General features: G+C 37.1%; 1 protein-coding gene across 1 annotated transcript in view; it reads left to right on the plus strand.

Annotated features, from left to right (window-relative positions):
- The window catches only part of LOC140679249 (BICD family-like cargo adapter 1), a 52,514-nt gene that overhangs the window by 1,367 nt on the left and 36,719 nt on the right, over positions 1-14,428 (plus strand). The window contains exon 2 of the mRNA XM_072914272.1: positions 5,547-5,762. Coding sequence (XP_072770373.1) covers positions 5,547-5,762 — 216 coding nt within the window. The remainder of the gene's footprint in view (positions 1-5,546; positions 5,763-14,428) is intronic.

Consider the following 14,428-nt stretch of genomic DNA (forward strand, 5'->3'; position numbering starts at 1 on the left):
ACAGTTCGTCGCTACATCTGTAAGTGCAAGTTAAAGCTCTACTATGCAAAGCGAAAGCCATTTATCAACAACATCCAGAAACGCCGCCGGCTTCTCTGGGCTCAAGATCACCTAAGATGGACTCATGCAAAGTGGAAAAGTGTTCTGTGGTCTGACAAGTCCACATTTCAAATTGTTTTTGGAAATATTCGACATCGTGTCATCCGGACCTAAGGGGAAGCGAACCATCCAGACTGTTATCGACGCAGAGTTCAAAAGCCAGCATCTGTGATGGTATGGGGGTGCATTAGTGCCTAAGACATGGGTAACTTACACATCTGTGAAGGCACCATTAATGCTGAAAGGTACATACAAGTTTTGGAACAACATATGCTGCCATCCAAGCAACGTTACCATGGACGCCCCTGCTTATTTCAGCAAGAAAATGCCAAGCCACGTGTTACATCAACATGGCCATCTAAGCGCCGTCTTTTTCATGGACGCCCCTGCTTATTTCAGCAAGACAATGCCAAGCCACATTCAGCATGTGCTACAACAGCGTGGCTTCGTACAAAAAGAGTGCGGGTACTAACCTGGCCCGCCTGCAATCCAGACTTGTCTCCCATCGAAAATGTGTGGCGCATTATGAAGCGTAAAATACGACAGCGGAGACCCCGGACTGTTGAACGACTGAAGCTCTACATAAAACAAGAATGGGAAAGAATTCCACTTTCAAAGCTTCAACAATTAGTTTCCTCAGTTCCCAAACGTTTATTGAGTCTTGTTAAAAGGAAAGGCCATGTAACACAGTGGTGAACATGCCCTTTCCCAACTACTTTGGCACGTGTTGCAGTCATGAAATTCTAAGTTAATTATTATTTGCAAAAAAAAAAATAAAGTTTATGAGTTTGAACATCAAATATGTTGTCTTTGTAGTGCATTCAACTGAATATGGGTTGAAAATAATTTGTAAATCATTGTATTCCGTTTATATTTACATCTAACACAATTTCCCAACTCATATGGAAACAGGGTTTGTAAGTAGTAAAGACAACTTGATCGGACTGCACAGGTAGATTAAATGTAACAGTCCTGCTCATGTGGGGATCTTTTTCGAGTATAGACCATGGGTGTTCCAACAGTGAGGGTCGCATTACAAAAAAATTACCAGTTTGTTATATTTTGTACATTAAAAGGTGCTAAAACCAAAACAATGTAGGTTGATATATGCTAAGATATCTGAACAAAACATATACACCTTAGCTTTGTGTTGTAAGAACAAAGCTAATTAACATAATATTCTTAAAAATATATCTCATTGATAATGAACTCATTTTATTTTTATAGTATGTCTAGAGCCAGGGGGACAAAAACAAGCTGCAGGCTGAAAATGCCGCCTGGGCCGCACTTTGGACACTTACAGATGTCGACTTTAACTCCGTTTGTTCAAGTTATTTGAGTATATAAGAACAAAAACGACAGCAAAGTTTCCACAAGCATACACTCAGTAAATGTGTTGGTTGTTTTTCCAGTTCGAGATGGCAAACAACTCTTGCCCAGCATGATGTTTACAATAAACGCTGTATTGCTTTTGTTCTTATTTTTTTAAATCCTTTACACTAGCCAACATGTGGTCTGAGGGGGGAAAAAACAGCAGACTAATCGGCTCACCGTGCACAACCTTCTGAATCTACTGTACATCTGTTCAGCCCTTCCATCCATATTCATCCTCCTTGTGAAGCTCAGAGATTTAAGCTGCTTTCCAAAATCACTCATTGATGTTGTCTTGGGTTTTAACTTGTTTTGTTGACACTGTTTGGGGTTCTCTTGCTTTGCCACCAAATGCTCAAAGCTATCAAAAACTGGTACAGAGCACTACCGTAAAGCAGTTGGAGTAAAATATGTCTGAACTTTCTCATTGTATATTCAGCCAGGGCAATGAATCAATCACAAACATGTTCAGGTTGTCTTAGAAGACACTTTGCCATATATCTAAGCAGGCTTCATGCTCAAAGACGACATAGCACTGCTAGACTGGACGAGTCAGAATCGAGCTGTCCAATCTCGTCTTTGAGCATGAACTGATAGGACAGCTTTAGTCTGACTAGTCCGGTCTGGCTTGACAATACACCTCTCATTTGAGCAGGTTTAATTAATCATCTCATGCTCAAAGACTGTATATGATAGCTCTAGTCTGACTAGTCCAGTCTGGCTGTAACTGATCTAGTCTTTGAGTATTCATTGAAAAAGCCTGCCTGTGTGAGAGGTGAAATGTCTCATAAAACAACAAGTTGCAAACAAACAGTCCAATTGCGACCGAGTCAATGCCCGAAAGCACCTACTAGAACAACAGTAGTTTACGCTAGGATGGAACGGTTCACAAAATCCATGTTTCAGAACTTGACACCGTTTTTGATTCGTTTCGGTGTACATTGTTCTTTTTCAACACACCAGTATACCAAAATATGCCAATAATTCACCATTACCATTTATCTAACTCTATAAAATAAAACTGAAAAATACCTCTAAAGCTCTAACCCAAACTACAATTATTATTTTTTTAAGTCTGTCTTTTCTAATCCATTTTCTACCGCTTGTTACTCTCGGTTTCTCCTAAATCATATTGTCTAAAAATGCATTTTTCCATCGATAACATGATATCAAGTGCGCACTCTTTCAGTCAATTAGTGCGCGAGGAATATATATATATAGTTTTATATATATATATTTATATATATATATAATTAATAAATTAATCTCATCTGAGACCTGCGATTCATATATATATATATATATATATATATATATATATATATATATATATATATACCGGTATATATATTGTATGTATGTATATATATATATATATATATATATATAAAACTATATATATATACAGTATACATAACCCAAAACCAGTGAAGTTGGCAGGTTGTGTAAATGATAAATAAAAACAGAATACAATGATTTGAAAAACCTTTTCAACTTATATTCAATTTAATAGACAAGATATTTAATCTTACAACTGAAAAACTGAATTTCTTTTGCAAATAATCATTAACTTAGAATTTAATGGCAGCAACGCATTGCAAAAAAGTTGTTACAGGGGCATTTTTACCACTGTGTTACATGGCCTTTCCTTTTAACAACAATTAGTAAATGTTTGGGAACTGAGGAGACACATTTTTGAAGCTTTTCAGGTGTCATCCTTTCCCATTCTTGCTTGATGTACAGCTTAAGTTGTTCAACAGTCCGGGGTCTCCGTTGTGGTATTTCAGGCTTCATATTGCGCCACACATTTTCAATGGGAGACAGGTTTGGACTACAGGCAGGCCAGTGTAGTAACCGCACTCTTTTAATATGAAGCCACGCTGTTGTAACACGTGCAGAATGTGGCTTGGCATTGTCTTGCTGAAATAAGCAGGGGCGTCCATGAAAAAGACGTTGCTTGGATGGCAACATGTGTATATATACAAATGTGTGTGTATATATATATATATATATATATATATATATATATATATATATATATATATATATATATATATATATATATATATATATATATATATAGACACACACATACACAGCCGGGCCCCAGGCCAAATTGTTTTACCCCAATGCAGCCCCCGAGTCTGCTCTAAACCTTGAATTAGTGTACACAAAAAAATGTAATGTACAATCTTTATAGGCACATAAAATGAAGCGTAAGCTATATTAGCACTAGTTTTCTTGGTTTAAACATAAACAAAAACAACGTAAACATGGGGAAAATATTGATGAGTTTTTGGCATGTCGGAGAAGTAGCAAAAGTAAGTAATAGGAATAATAATTCTGAAGTAATAAAGTGTATAACATTGAGAGGTTTTGTGAGATACGAGTTGGTGAGTGTGTGCCTTTTAAAAGGAAGTACCTGTTACCAAGTGAGGGTGACAAGCATTACCGTATTTTTCGGACTATAAGTCGCAGTTTTTTTCATAGTTTGGCCGGGGGTGCGACTTATACTCAAATTATTAACACAGTACCGTAAAATATCAAATATTATTATTTAGCTCATTCACGTAAGAGACTAGAGCAGGGGTCTGCAACCCGCGGCTCTGGAGCCGCATGCGGCTCTTTCATGCCTCCGCCGTGGCTCCCTTTGGCTTTGAAACCGAATTTCAACAAATAATGGTTACTTGATTTATTATTTTTAATTTTATTTAGTTTATTTTAATTTAACAGTTGTTATTTTGGAGAGTTCTGGGATCTTGTCATATGAAAATAAAACACATTTTAATATATTGTCGATGGAAATGTATGTCACAGCCCTTATGCGACATCTCTTGCTGCCATGCAATTGTATTGTTGTTAGCGGTCAACCCCTAGCAATGGACAGATCAAAAAAGAGAAACATTTTATTTATTTACATTTTTATTAATTTGCTGTTTTTATTGACGACTAGGTAGTTGTTTTAAATTTTTAGTCAAATGAATATGCCGCAGTCGTATGCCTTCAGAACATTGGAATGAGTTGATTTTAATTTTTTTATTCATTAATAAGGGAAGGAACAGTGTATTTTTTTCTAATGTTCAAAATAATTTGATAATTTGCTTCGTTATACCCAGAAATACATCAAATAAGTGTTTATTTTCATAAGTCCTATAACACAAGTGTAAGGAAACTATAAGTGGTGTTATCGTCATTTTAGGAATCTAACAGAGTTCGTGGCTCTCGGTGGGTTTTATTTGGGGGGAGATGGGCTCCAATGGCTCTTTGTATGCTGAAGGTTGCCGACCCCTGGACTAGACGTATAAGATTTCATGGGATTTAGCGATTGGGAGTGACAGATTGTTTGGTAAACGTATAGCATGTTCTATATGTTATAGTTATTTGAATGACTCTTACCATAATATGTTACGTTAACATACCAGGCACGTTCTCAGTTGGTTATTTATGCCTCATATAACGTACTTATTCAGCCTGTTGTTCACTATTCTTTATTTATTTTAAATTGCCTTTGAAATGTCTATTCTTGGTGTTGGGTTTTATCAAATAAATTTCCCCCAAAAAATGCGACTTATACTCCAGTGCGACTTATATATGTTTTTTTCCTTCTTTATTCTGCATTTTCGGCCGGTGCGACTTATACTCCGGAGCGACTTATAGTCCGAAAAATACGGTAGTTAATAAAACAATCGAATGTGCTTCAGTGGCTGTATCTCACATTGTCCACAAGTTGTGGGATGACATGGCTCTCACATCATTGAATTGTTATTCTTTATTTCAGTTGTGTTACTGTCATAATAGACCTCTACAGTCACAGCCTCTAGGACTCTGCAATGTAAAATTCATCTTAATAATGGAACATTAATCCTCTGTTGGAAAAGTGAGGGGGACGGATTGGAATCCGAGTCCCCACATCGTCCCCATGTTGTGAATAACAAATTCGCTCCAAACTGTGTCAGGTCAAGCCAACAGTTAGAATATTTTCCGTAAACCGTCTCATCCCCTACTTTACACAGATTTTAAAATGGGACAACTGCTGATGTAATATCTAATTCTGTACCACTTCTCTTCTCCCGAAGCACTTGGAGCAGGAGAAGCATGAGTTGCGTTGGCGTCTGGAAAGTCGAGAGGGGGTGTGGGAGAGTCGCGTGGCCGAGTTGGAGAGCGACGTTCAGCAGCTGCAAGGAGATCTGGAGCGACACCAGGTCCAGTTGAGAGAAACCGACAGGGACAAAACCAAGGCCATCAGTGAACTGTCAGAACAGAACCATAGATTGCGGGACCAACTTCGAAGGGTGAGGAAGCGCTGTGTGTGTGTGTGTGTGTGTGTGTGCTTCAGATATGCTGCTTCAGGCCTCCTGAACCAATCTGCATGGACGATTTAGTTTAGGCTTTGAGTCACATGGTCATTAATGCTTCTTAAAGTTCTCTTCCACGACACATAGAAATCCATGCAAAGGAAAATATTCATGTGTGTATTTCGTTCTGATCGGTAGTCAGGTCAGGTCTGCCCAGCCGATAGAAGCTGCTCAGCCAAGTGATGCGCCGTCATTTTTTTGTGAAAGGTGTGCCTTAGAAGATTATGATGAATAATTTAAAGTGATTGGTCTGCACGCTTATGCAATACCACTCTGCATATTGACAGATATTGCATAGAAATGATTATGAATCACAGGTCTCAGATGAGATTAATTTGTTAACAAAATGAGTAAATACAGTGGAACCCGCCAGGGGCGTCACTAAGCTTGAAGAAAAGGGAGGGGCTTAGCCTTTAGGAGGTTCCAGTGATGCTTGCGAATTACACAACAAACACTGAATACATCTAAATGGTTAAAAGTGTAAGTGTAAGAAAACTTTAGTCATCTTTAGTACCGTATTTTTCGGACTATAAGTCGCAGTTTTTGTCATAGTTTGGCCGGGGGTGCGACTTATACTCAGGAGCGACTTATCATAAGTCGCTATGAGCTAAATTTTTTTTTTTTTAAATATTTTACGGTAATGTGTTAATAATTTCACACATAAGTCACTTATGTGTGAAATTATTTATTTCACACATAAGTCACTTATGTGTGAAATTATTAACACATTACCGTAAAATATCAAATAATATTAAAAGTGTAAGTGTAAGAAAACTTTAGTCATCTTTAGTACCGTATTTTTCGGACTATAAGTCGCAGTTTTTGTCATAGTTTGGCCGGAGGTGCGACTTATACTCAGGAGCGACTTATCATAAGTCGCTATGAGCTAAATAATATTATTTGATATTTTACGGTAATGTGTTAATAATTTCACACATAAGTCACTTATGTGTGAAATTATTAACACATTACCGCAAAATATCAAATAATATTAAAAGTGTAAGTGTAAGAAAACTTTAGTCATCTTTAGTACCGTATTTTTTGGACTATAAGTCGCAGTTTTTGTCATAGTTTGGCCGGGGGTGCGACTTATACTCCGGAGCGACTTATCATAAGTCGCTATGAGCTAAATAATATTATTTGATATTTTACGGTAATGTGTTAATAATTTCACACATCAGTCACTTATGTGTGAAATTATTAACACATTACCATAAAATATCAAATAATATTAAAAGTGTAAGTGTAAGAAAACTTTAGTCATCTTTAGTACCGTATTTGTTGGACTATAAGTCGCAGTTTTTTCATAGTTTGGCCGGGGGTGCGACTTATACTCAGGAGCGACTTATCATAAGTCGCTATGAGCTAAATAATATTATTTGATATTTTACGGTAATGTGTTAATAATTTCACACATAAGTCACTTATGTGTGAAATTATTAACACATTACCGCAAAATATCAAATAATATTAAAAGTGTAAGTGTAAGAAAACTTTAGTCATCTTTAGTACCGTATTTGTTGGACTATAAGTCGCAGTTTTTTCATAGTTTGGCCGGGGGTGCGACTTATACTCAGGAGCGACTTATCATAAGTCGCTATGAGCTAAATAATATTATTTGATATTTTACGGTAATGTGTTAATAATTTCACACATAAGTCACTTATGTGTGAAATTATTAACAAAATGTGTTAATAATTTCACACATAAGTCACTTATGTGTGAAATTATTAACACATTACCGCAAAATATCAAATAATATTAAAAGTGTAAGTGTAAGAAAACTTTGGTCATCTTTAGTACCGTATTTTTCGGACTATAAGTCGCAGTTTTTGTCATAGTTTGGCCGGGGGTGCGACTTATACTCAGGAGCGACTTATCATAAGTTGCTATGAGCTAAATAATATCATTTTTTATTTTACGGTAATGTGTTAATAATTTCACATATCAGTCACTTATGTGTGAAATTATTAACACATTACCATAAAATATCAAATAATATTAAAAGTGTAAGTGTAAGAAAACTTTAGTCATCTTTAGTACCGTATTTGTCGGACTATAAGTCGCAGTTTTTTTCATAGTTTGGCCGGGGGTGCGACTTATACTCAGGAGCGACTTATCATAAGTCGCTATGAGCTAAATAATATTATTTTTTATTTTACGGTAATGTGTTAATAATTTCACACATAAGTCACTTATGTGTGAAATTATTAACACATAAGTCACTTATGTGTGAAATTATTAACACATTACCGCAAAATATCAAATAATATTAAAAGTGTAAGTGTAAGAAATCTTTAGTCATCTTTAGTACCGTATTTTTTGGACTATAAGTCGCAGTTTTTGTCATAGTTTGGCCGGGGGTGCGACTTATACTCAGGAGCGACTTATCATAAGTAGCTATGAGCGAAATAATATTATTTTTTATTTTACGGTAATGTGTTAATAATTTCACACATAATTCACTTATGTGTGAAATTATTAACACATTACCGTAAAATATCAAATAATATTACCGTATTTTTTGGACTATAAGTCGCAGTTTTTTTCATAGTTTGGCGTTTCATAGTGCGATTTATATATGTTTTTTTCCTTCTTTATTATGCATTTTCGGCAGGTGCGACTTATACTCCGAAAAATACGGTAGCTCATTCACGTAAGAGACTAGACGTATAAGATTTCATGGGGTTTAGCGATTAGGAGTGACAGATTGTTTGGTAAACGTATAGCATGTTCTATATGTTATAGTTATTTGAATGACTCTTACCATAATATGTTACGTTAACATACCAGGCACGTTCTCAGTTGGTTATTTATGCCTCATATAACGTACACTTATTCAGCCTGTTGTTCACTATTCTTTATTTATTTTAAATTGCCTTTCAAATGTCTACTTTTGGTGTTGGGTTTTATCAAATAGATTTCCCCAAAAAAATGCGAATTATACTCCAGTGCGACTTATATATGTTTTTCTTCTTCTTTATTGTGTATTTTCGGCCAGTGCGACTTATACTCCGGAGCGACTTATACTCCGAAAAATACGGTAAGCATGACAGGTCCCAAACACATAAGGAGTGTTGTTGCATGGACAAGCTAGCAGGCAACTTGCAAACAGGGAAAGGTTGCACAGATGACAGCAGTGTATACAAACTTGCACAGCACTACAGAGGTGACCTAAAAACAGAGGAGGTTCTGGTGGAAAGAAACTTTCTTGCCTGGAAAACAAGGGCTGGATGTCCACACAAAGATTTGTTGTCTGTGCACAGAATTGATCGATTCAGAATTTTTGCACTTACAACTTCTTGTTACTGTATTCTGTAATTACACCAGTGGTTCTTAACCTTGTTGGAGGTACCGAACCCCACCAGTTTCATATGGGCATTCACCGAACCCTTCTTAAGTGAAAAATAAAATTTTATTTTTCAAATTCAAGACAAAGTTAAATGTTTTTGGTAACACTTTAGTATGGGGAACATATTCTAAGTAACAAAGACTTAATTTAGAGTTATTTGGTTAGGGTTAGGGTTATAATAAGGCCATGCAAAATAATGCATAATAAGTACTTTTTTAATAATGACTAGTTAAGAGCCAATATGTTACTAATTTGCATGTTAATAAGCAACTAATTAATGGTGAATATGTTCCCCATACTAAAGTGTTACCATATTTATTACTGGTGCACAAAATGAACCGTCCATGAACATCACCTTGTTCAAAGAACAAAACCAACACAGTGCATAAACTCACAACAAATTACACACCTGCAAATCAGTCTGACTTCTGCTGTTGCCGTATCCGTAATACGCCAATAGGGAGAAGTTTTTATTTACACGATGAGTCAGGTGTGTCTTGACCTCCGCCGAACCCCTGAGCCCGACTCACCGAACCCCTAGGGTTCGATCGAACGCAGGTTAAGAACCACTGGCTTACACAGAAAATACTGAAGAAATGGTTAAAAAGCAGTATTGTTAATCTCCTGTTATTAATGTAATGGTCCTTTAAGGCATTTAGACCACAGGTGTCAAATTCAAGGCCTGTAGGGATGGGTGATATGGACTATCACAATCACCTGACATTTATGGCGAAAACGATAAAAGTGAAGATAAAAAACACCCATAGAACTCCACCTTGTTAACTATGAGTCTATCAGAGCACCAAAACACGACTCTAAAATAACACTTAGGCTATTAAACTACATCAATTAAGTTGAAGTAGATGCCCATATCGGCTGTTCAGATTTATTTTACAAAAGAGAAGTGTGGGATACTTCTCTTGTTGCCTTATTTGTATTTGACTTTATTAAATGTATTTATGTTATTATTTGGTGCAGCCGGGCCGGAGCAGGAGGGGATAGGAAGAGAAAAAAAGGAAGACAGAGGGGGAAATTGTGGGGATAAGAGGGGGATAAGACAGAGAGACAAAAACAACAACAGCAAACACAACAACAACAATAGAGCAACATCAGCAAATACAATATGTACAAATATGATGGTAAAAGTGATAGCAAAGAAGCAGTTAGCAAAATAAATAATACAGAAATGACAATGAACATTATTACACTACAAATGGAGCAATACAAATACCAATAGAAATAGCGCTATTGATAATGAATAATACCAATAACTTACCTCTATTAACAATACAGTTGTTCAAAGGCAACAATACATATACATAATGATAACTAGAGATACAAAAGAAAGCAGAAAAATGGAGGGGAAGAAAGAGAAGCAACCTATATTAACCCTGTAGATTGTTATAGTAACAATAGGTTAAGCTTTGTCAGTGAGCCATGTGTTATTTAGTTTACCCTAGGGTAACAACATTAATTTATGTTTTGATGTGAGCCGAGGATGTCGTTGTGGCTTGTGCAGCCCTTTGAGACACTTGTGATTTAGGGCTATATAAATATACTTTGATTGATTGATTGATTGATTGATTGATACTAATGCTGTTGGACTTCGGATGAGCCAAGTGTGTCAAGAAAGAGGAGAATATATACAGTATGCCCTTCACGTGTTAAGGAGCATCATCCACAAGCAGTGATGTAAGAGGTAGAGAAAGATGCAACACAGAGAGGATTAGGCTGTAATCCTTCCTAATAGCCTTCCATATGCAGCCAGTTGGCAACCAACACAACTTAGCCCCTCACTCAAGTTAATTACTGGTGCTGCATTCATACTTGTCATGCTGGGTCAGTTAAAGGAAACTCTGGTGTGTGTGCGCTAACAATCATTCAAACCCTGGCGCGGACCAAACAAGCGGACTCTGATGCGCTTGAGCTCCGATGTGAATTATACACAGACCACTTACATTTACAGTAGAATCTGGCAGCAATGACAAATGCAGGAGGAGAGAATGCATCTGAGACCTTGTCTCTTTACTCAGTTCTCCAGAGGTGTGGACTCGAGTCACATGACTTGGACTCGAGTCAGACTCGAGTCATGAATTTGATGACTTTAGACTCGACTTGACAAAATGTAAAAAGACTTGCAACTCGACTTAGACTTTAACATCAATGACTTGTGACTTCACTTGGACTTGAGCCTTTTGAATTGACATGACTTGACATGACTTGCTACTTTCCCCAAAACCCAAAGATGAAAAAGTTATTCGGGAGCGCTCCGTATTTTTCATTGTGTACTTGTCTATCAGCGTTGCGTGTGTCAGCTGGTGTGGTCTCAGTACAACAGCCAATCAAATTAGATCTACTTTGTTTTCATCACACAGCATTCATCCAATCAAATTGCAGGACAACCAACGAAGAAGACATGTCCAAACCACACGCCAGTGAACAAAAAATGATACCTAAAATAAGTTCGTTTGGGTATAAAAATTACGAGGTGGTCAACACAAAACGGTTTGCAGTATGCAACACATGCGGTTCGAAAATGACTGATGGAGAGGCAACAACTTCCAACTTCGTCCGGCATTTGAAGTTGCACAAAGAACGGTAAGTTTTGAATGTAAGATAACGTTTATTGGCTAAGTAACGTGACTTTTATTTGCTGTGTAGTTAAATCAGTGAGGCTGTAAACTCACTGCTAACGTTATAACGTTAATGCAAACACAGGAATCTGTTGCAGTTCACTACCTTATTCATACTTTTTGTTCAGTGATTTTTTTTAAGCAGGGTTACGTTAGTCAACATATCACACGTAACGTTAGACGGCGGTCAGCAGCACCGCGTATTTTAGCCACCTAAAAAAAGACAAAAATAGTCAAATAAAGGTCAGTTAAAATGTATACTATATTATGAATAAGTGTACCGTTTTAGCTAGCTTTCTGACATACTGTTGGTTGTTTACCTCAGTGGTCCCCAACCACCGGTCCGCGGCCCGCTACTGGTCCGTGGATCGATTGGTATCGGGCCGCACAAGAAATATATATATATTTTTTTTCTTTTTTTAATTAAATCAACATAAAAAACACAAGATACACTTACAAGTAGTGCACCAACCCAAAAAAACTCTCTCCCCCCTTTTGTTCTGGGCATTGAACATGAAGACTCTTCCTTCACTGTTCCGAGTGGCCATGAGAGTCTTGGCAGTGCCTGCCTCCAGTGCTCCAGTGGAGCGAGTTTTCAGCCATGGTGGCATCATACTACGCCCCCATCGTGCACAAATGACTGACAGACTCTTGGCTAATTTGGTCTTTTGCAAATGCAATGCAGCATAGGGCCCTGACATATAAAAAGTACAACTTTTTTGTTATGTTCACGTATATGTCATGTTTTTTCAATGTTAACACTTTTGTACAAATAAGTACATTTGCACTTTATTTTTCAATGTGTTTGTTCTGTAAAGGAATGAGTTAATGTTTAAAATGACTGGTTAATAGTGCTATTATGAAGTGCAATGTCAGCACAATTTTCTTTCCTGCAATTTAAAATGCACTTGTTTTAATAAATAAATACAGCGTTTGAAAAGCATACACAATCTGTGTTAATATATTAGTCTGTGGTTAAAAGGACTTGAAAGGACTCGAAACTCAAAATGCAGGACTTAGGACTTGACTTGAGACTTTCCAGTCTTGACTTTGGACTTGACTCGGGGCTTGCCTGTCTTGACTCGGGACTTGACTCAGACTTGAGGGCAAAGACTTGAGACTTACTTGTGACTTGCAAAACAATGACTTGGTCCCACTTCTGCAGTTCTCTCTATGTGGAACAGTGCTCTACCTCTATGTCACTGGTTCTTAACCTGGGTTCGATCGAACCCTAGGGGCTCGGTGAGTCGGCCTTAGGGGTTCGACGGAGCCTCCGCCGCGGAGGTCAAGACACACCCGACTCATCGTGTAAATAAAAACTTCTCTCTATCGCATACTTGCCAACCCTCCCGAATTTTCCGGGAGACTCCCGAAATTCAGCGCCTCTCCCGAAAACCTCCCGGGACAAATATTCTCCCGAAAATCTCCCGAAAATCTCCCGATTTTCAGCCGGAGCTGGAGGCCACGCCCCCTCCAGCTCCATGAGGACCTGAGTGAGGACAGCCTTTTTTCACGACGGGAGGACAACAGGGTGACAAGAACTAAATCATCCAGACTAGCGACAAATTGTATTATTATGTTTATCTTACCTAAAAATAAATATATTTATTAATTAAAAAAAAAAAAATTAAATACATTTTTACTATATTTTGCTAAAAACATCCAAATTAATTGTATTTTTATTTGTATAATTTCTGACTCCTTATTACATCCAGCCAAAGAATTATACATTAAAATAAACATATTTGAAATAATTAATTTTAAATGATCATAATAATTCATTTAAAATTACCATATTTAATTATTTAAATAATTGCTTGTTTATCAACAACTTTAGCATTTTATTCATTACATTTTGAAGCTCTCAGAAGCCAAGTTATGTTATATTCCTTAATATTTATTTATGCAAGTTTGAAGTATCAATTATCTAAACACAGTTTTGTTTGCATATTTTCAGGATGTATATATATATATATATATATGTATTAAATACTTGACTTGGTGAATTCTAGCTGTCAATATACTCCTCCCCTCTTAACCACGCCCCCAACCACGCCCCGCCCCACCCCCGACCACGCCCCCCACTCTCCACCCCCCACCTCCCGAAATCGTAGGTCTCAAGGTTGGCAAGTATGCTCTATCGGTGTATTATGGATACTCCCAAACAATGTTCCCTCTAATTTTCCATATGCTTGAGCAAACGCAAAAGCTACTTGAGCATTCAGTGGAGCACCTGTGAGCGACGTCACACATGCACATGAACTGTGGCCAAACCAGTCCCAAACCTGACTAAATAACAAGTTAAATGTGTTATTAGAATCAAATGACAGGAGTCATTTCCATGAAGATTATTTTCTAATATAAGTGTTTTGGCCCACTTACAATGACAATAACAAAAAATATTGTTTTTCATGAGCTCTGTACTAGGTGGGGGGGTCCTGCTTTGGAAATACTTTGTACCCCTTTCAGATATCGCATTTAGGTCCCACTAAAACATTCACATGTTGCACAATGAGATGTAAACATGGGATTATGTGTACATTCCTGTAACTTTCTGTTTGTAAAATATATCTTTTATCAAAGCAGCACTTGTCCAGCTGTTTAGTGAAGTAAACTAG

This window comes from Nerophis lumbriciformis, linkage group LG12, assembly GCF_033978685.3.
Source record: "Nerophis lumbriciformis linkage group LG12, RoL_Nlum_v2.1, whole genome shotgun sequence".
Classification (NCBI taxonomy): domain Eukaryota; kingdom Metazoa; phylum Chordata; class Actinopteri; order Syngnathiformes; family Syngnathidae; genus Nerophis; species Nerophis lumbriciformis.